Here is a 6000-nt window from a genome sequence, read left to right on the forward strand (position 1 = left end):
GTCTCCAGGATCATGCCCTGGGCCGAAGGCAGCGCTAAACCGCTGAGCCACCCAGGGATCCCCTTTTTTGAAAAAAAAAAAAAAAAAATTATTTATTTTTTTATTTAAGTAAGCTCCATGCCCAGCATGAAGCCAGGCCTTTGGAATCTACCTACAAGTGCTTGGTATCATTGTGGCCCTGATGATGCAAACACGCCACAGCTGACCCAGCGTCCACACTGGCTGCTGGCCGTGGCAGGAGCCCACCTCTGAGGAAGAGAAGCAAATGTTGCCCAGGTGCAGGATGGCGGCCAGCACGGCCCAGGCGGCGGTCACCTCCTCGGGGCATATGACCTGCAGGGCTTTGTGCAGTCCTTCGAAGTCCTGGGCGTCGTCCTTACCCTGGAGACTGCAGGCCTGGCCCTGCGGAGCACAGCAGGGGTCAGGGGACAGGGCCCAGCCACCAAGAGCTCCACTCCACCAGGGCCACTCCTAGACCCCTGAGCAAGCCCTGTCACCCAGTGCCAGCTGGGCCTTCCCCCACCTGGTTGAGGTAGTAGTAGGTCTCTGGCCCCTGGAGGGAGAGCCGCTCCCGTTCCACAGGGTCTAGCCCCGCCAGCATCTCATAGAACACATGGAAGCTCCGCTCAGCCTGGGCCTTGGGGAGAAGGACTGGCTTAGGGGGAGTAGTGGTCCGGTCCTGGGCCTTAGGGGAGCAAGGACAAGTCCTGAGAAAGGCAGGGAGGGGGCTTAGTGACCGCAGGCCCCCCCACAGTGGGCCCTCCCTCTTTCCCATTCTGGGAGCAGCAGGGTGGCTCTTACCTGAAACACCACCCTTGAGGTCTCAAGCAGATAGTGTGACACAGAAGCTCCCACGATGACCCCACTGTGGGCACAGGACAGTGGGTGGAGGTGCCTGGGGTGCATGCAACCTAGGGGTGCTGCTCAGAATGGGACACACTAGGGGCTGGACCCAAGGGCAGCAGCCTCAGGTTCCCAGTGAAGGGAAGTGATCATGAGTGCTCCCTGCGCCCACCAGGACTCCCGGCACTCACTGCTGCAGGCAGAAGCAGAAGACCTGGCCAAAGCGGCTGGCGTTGGCGTTGAGGACTGTCTTGGCGTGGCCAAAGCTGCTGAGCAGGAGCAGCACGCCATCCAGCTGTGTGGGGGAGGAGCGTTCAAGCGTCCCTGGGCGTGGCAGTGGTAGCCACTGATCAGCTGAGGATACTTTGCGCCCAGGGGCTGTGCTCACCCCTGAGAGGCTCAGACCCCCCTACCCGCCCCATGGTAGGCAATGCCTGGGGCTGTCCCCAAGGAGAAGCCTGAGGCTGGAGACCACTCTCCTGGCCCAAAGGAGAAGGAAGGTCCCTCCTGGATCCCTGGGAAAAGGCCAGCTGCCCCTCACCTGACATCTTCTGTCCCTTGTCTGCTCCCTTGCCAGGCTGCTGAGGAACTGTACAATCTTTTTGGCAGCTTCTGTCTTCCCGGAGCTACTGTGCCCACTGCAGGAGGGAGGAGCCGACAGGGTCTCCGGGAAGGGGCACAGAGGACACCCCACTGAGCCCAGGAAGTGGGGTATGCCCACCTGGAAGTGAACAACCCCCGCACACACAAACACACCTGTGGAAATGTGGAAAGACAGACACAGGGCATGGAGACCAAAGAGAAAGAAGTCTCCAAGATGCCACATTCAAGGGCACAGGGATGACTTAAGCCAGGAGCACAGCCCTTACCAACTCCATCGCTGCTGCCCAGCAGTGGACTAGACCAGCAGCTTCAAATGCAGACCCCACGTCCCCTGCGTCCCAGCCCTGAGTGGTCTGTGGGTTTAGCAGGGCACCACCACTCACCTGAGGAGAATGCATGTGCCCTGCCCGGTGCTCTGCGACAGGCTATAGGCTGATACCACGACGGCCAAAATGTGTCTGAAGGAGGAGGATAGGGAGCCAATGAGAAGGCTACCAGAGTTGGGCCCTCCTAGGTGCAGACAGGACCCTCAGTCCCCAGGGTCTCAGGGGACATGCTGGGGCTTGGGTGCCCAGGGAGGTGAGCAGAGGGTTGGTGGGGCAAAGTCACGTACGGGGTGGTGTTAGGGGCCTTCTTGGGGTGGTAGCTGGCCAGGACCTCAGCTGAAAAGAGAGGCAGGGGCCGGCGGGGGTTCAGAGAGAGCAGAAGAGGGCCCCCAAAGGTCTGGGGAGAGAAGTAGATGCTCTCATCAGAACATGGAGAAAGCACCCCTACTTCCTCTGCTACAGTTGGAGTGGGACTCGGGTGCTCCCTGGCCCAGTCCCCAGCCCCTGGCTCCCACTCTGCAGGTCCCCAATGAGGGTTCAGCACCCAGCCCTGGGAGGAAAAGGAAGGAGAAATTCTAGAAGTGCCAGAGGGCCCTCTGATCCCAGGAAATGGAATCCCACCCCACCCACCCTCCCCAGGTGCCCCCATACATAGATTCGGCCCAGATGAAATCTCTTCTTGAGGCACAGCAGCACAGAGCTGTTACACACTGGTCTGTGGCGACAGCAGGATAGAGGAGCGGGGAATTGGGGGCAGAAGGAGGTCCTGGGTTAGTGCTGCCACCGGCCGCGGAGGTACTTTGGGCAAGTCGTGCACCCTCTCTGAGCCCTGACCAGAACACAGGGGCCCGGCTGCCAAGTGAGGTACCCACTTCATGGGGGCTACCAGCAGGACCAGGTCGCTGACCCAGAGGCAAGCTGTGAGCCAGAGAAGGAAGTCCCAGGCAGGGCTCCTGATTTTCACCCCTCTCCTCCCCTTCCAGCCAGAGGACCTCTGGTAAGGTACAATCCCTTCTACGGACACAATTTATAAAACTGGAGGTAGGGTGGGATAGGAGGAGCTGTGGGACCCGGGCGCCACGCGTCTGGAACTGCCTCCCGCTCACCGCAGCAGAGCCAGGTCCTCCGTGTCTTCCAGACCTTCCCCGGGGCTCCTGCCCTCAGCGTCCAGTGCGGGCGGCAGCTCCAGGCCGGGCCCCAGGCTCAGCTCCAGGTCCCTCTCCAGCGCTTCCTCGGTCTCGTCCTCGGGCTCCCACCGCTCCCTCGGGGACCCGCAGGGGCCGGGGCTCCTCCCCCACCGCACGCGGGTCTCCAAGGTGAGTCTGGGCAGCAGCGCGTCGGCGCCAAGCCCAGGGTCCTGGCGGGGTTCTGAGCTCTGGGCCCAGTGGACCCGGGCCTCGGCCCCCAAGGTCTCGGGCTCCGCCTCGCTGCTGGAGCCGCTCTCGTCGAGTGGGGGCTCGTCGTGGGCAGGAGGGTCGAGGAGAGACCCTCGGGGGGACCCGGCCCCACTTTGTCCACTCGCCCCGCGCCCCTCACTGTCTCCCGAGGCTCCCGCACAAGGCCGAACGTGCCCCTCCGCGGGTGGGGCGTCCGCGGACGCGTCCTCTGAGCTCCGGCTGCTCGACGCCCTCCCAGTCCTGTGGATCCTGGGGAACACGACGGCGAACTTGGGATCCGGAGTCCGGTCCTCGTCCTCCGAGGGGTCCCCGGGAGCTGGGCTCTTCGCAAGCTGCGGGGAGCTCGAGCCGCCGCTAGGGGGAGCCCCGGGCCGTCCCCCCAGGCCCGCTACGCCCGCCAGGCGCAGCACGAGGCGGCGCCGCGGCCCCGCCCCCCGGCCCCCGCCCGCCCGCGGCCCCGCCCCCCGGCCCCCGCCCGCCCGCGGCCCCGCCCCCCGGCCCCCGCCCGCCTGCAGCCGCCGCCGCAGCCACCGCAGGAGACCCAGGGCGCGCACGACGCGCAGGAGCCGCTCCTTGAGGCCGGTGCAGCCGGGAGCCGGGGCCGCGGCCTGGGGAGCCGGGGCCGGCGGCGCTTTTGCGCGGAGCCTGCGGAGCGCCACGAGGGCGGCCAGCGGCGCTGGGTCCCGGGGCCCGTCTTCTCCTCCAGCCCCAGATTCGCTGTCGCCGGCCGCCTCCGGCACCTTCGCCACCACCTTTCCGACCTGGCGGCGCCGAGTCGCGGCGGCCGAGGTCTCGGCCCTTCCAGCCTCGGCGCCCTGCGGCTCAGCGTCGGGCGGCGCCTCGTTGTCTCTCGCGTCCCGGGGCAGCCTGGGGCCCCGAGAAGCCCGCGAGCTCCGGGGGACGCGCGCGGGGCTGCCCTCGAGGGAGCTGGAGGCCGCGGCGTTTTCGCCGGGCCCAGTCTCTTCGGCTCCAGCGGCCCAGCTCGCCGATCTTGGGGCCGCCCGTGGGCCCCCTCCTGGCCCGGCCCCCTCCAGGCTCGACTCCGTGTCTGCCCCGGAATCCTCGCTCTCCTTCCTCCGTCCCGCTCCCGACGACCCTTCCCGGCTCCGGGGCTCAGCGCTGTCCCCGTCGTCGCTGAAGAGCCCGTCGCTGCTGGCGCGCTCGCGGGGTTCCGGCGCCGGCTCCGACCCGGGTTGCGCGTCTCCCGAGCCCGAGTCCGCTTGCGCCGGCCTGGGCCGCAGCCCCGGGGCCCCGCTGCTCCGGCGGTCGCCGTCCTGGGCCTCGCGGGCTTCGCTGTCCGGGCAAGAGCTGCCCGCGTCTCCGCCCGACGCGCCGCCCCCGGGGCCCCGGGGCTCTCGGCCGCCCTGCCCAGCCGGGGGTCTCCGCCCTTTCCCTCTATTCCTGCGGCGGCCGGGTTCGCGGGTCCTGCCTTCTCCGGGGAGACGCTCCTCCTCCCGGCGCCCGCCTTGGCCGTCCGGGTGCTGGCGGCTGTCCTTGGACCCGGGTCCCCGACGCCGCGCGCTGCCGGGTCTCCGCTGGGCCTCCTGGGCCTCCGCTGGCGGCGCAGCCCCGGGCGGCCCGCAGCCGCCGCCTCCCTCCGCGGTGGGCTCCCGGCGGCCACCGAGGGCCCCGCGGCTTCCCGGGGTGGCGGGCCCCGGGACCGACCTGGCCCTGCGGGCCTTGCCGCGACCCTGTCGGCGTTCCCAGCTGGGCGCGCCGTCTGCGCTGGCGGACCCCGAGCCCTGCTCCCCCGAGGCCGGCGCCCCGGCTCCCTCCCGGCGCTGCGGCGCTTTGCCCTTGCCTTTGCCCTTGCTGTCCCCCATGGCGGGCTCCGTGAAGAGGGGCTTCCCGGGGTCTCGGTCCTCTCGCCCAAGATCCCGCAGCCCGGGCGCCCCGAGCGGAGCCTGAGCGAGCGCCGCCTACCCCGGTTCTGCTCCGGGGGGACAGGCGCAGTCCACCCCCACCCCCCGGGGGCTGCAGCCTTACCCGCGAGCATTAATAATGCAGGTGGCTGCGGGTCCTGACCCCCAGGCCAACAAAGGAAGGGAGGCCGCCCAGGAAAGAGGAGACGCTGCAGCGGCAGACAAAGGCCAAGGACAGGGCAACGGTGCAGCCCGGGAGGGAGTCGCTGCGGCCAGGTCAGCCTGGCACCCCGCCGCGCTGGGGACCCACAGCTCTGCTCCTGTCTTACTGCTTGCCCAGTGGGGGGGCGGGATGGTGAGCCCTACTTCAAAGTTCCTGTCCTGACCGTCATCCTGGGGGCTCAACAGATACCCACTCCTTCCTTAGTCCTCTTGGACTCGATACATAGCTAGTATTTCAGGGCTTAGTATGTGCCAGGCACTGTTCTGAACACTTCACCATGGAGTCATTTAGTTCTTGAAAGCGCGCTAAGAGGTGGGTACCCTGAGGATTCCCATTTATGGCTCATACGATGAGGCTTACAGCTGAGCGTCCCAGTAGGGTGCCAATCCAAGCAGTGTGGCACCCAGAGCCCTCTGGAGCAGGGGTGTGGGGGCCTACCACCAGCAGCAAACCTGACTTTCTTTGGCCCATTGCAATGTACCCCCCACAAACCCCTGGAGCAACCAGAGAGCTCAGTGCCCCTCTCCAATCTCTTATCTTCTTAGGAAGATCCAATCCTCCTGGTTGATCCAGGCCGGGGCTTGTAGCTCACTCAGCTCTGTGATCCCTTCCCCGGCAGCCTTTCTTTTTTTCTTTTTTTAAAAGATTATTTATTTATAGACACACACACACAGAGGCAGAGACACAGGCAGAGGGAGAAGTGGACTCCATGCAGAGAACCTGACGTGGGACTCGATCCAGGGTCT

At 66.5% G+C, this 6000-nt stretch overlaps 1 protein-coding gene across 1 annotated transcript in view; it reads right to left on the minus strand.

The window, feature by feature from the left end:
• MYO15B (myosin XVB) overlaps window positions 1-4992 on the minus strand; it is a 29133-nt gene extending 24141 nt beyond the window's left edge. The window contains 9 exon segments of the mRNA XM_038549487.1: window positions 247-402; window positions 802-865; window positions 1035-1138; window positions 1385-1507; window positions 1826-1904; window positions 2060-2169; window positions 2424-2487; window positions 2879-3523; window positions 3701-4992. Of these exon segments, the coding sequence (XP_038405415.1) occupies window positions 247-402; window positions 802-865; window positions 1035-1138; window positions 1385-1507; window positions 1826-1904; window positions 2060-2169; window positions 2424-2487; window positions 2879-3523; window positions 3701-4992 (2637 nt within the window).
• Window positions 4993-6000: the final 1008 nt, after the last annotated feature.

Source organism: Canis lupus, chromosome 9, assembly GCF_011100685.1.
Source record: "Canis lupus familiaris isolate Mischka breed German Shepherd chromosome 9, alternate assembly UU_Cfam_GSD_1.0, whole genome shotgun sequence".
NCBI lineage: Eukaryota > Metazoa > Chordata > Mammalia > Carnivora > Canidae > Canis > Canis lupus.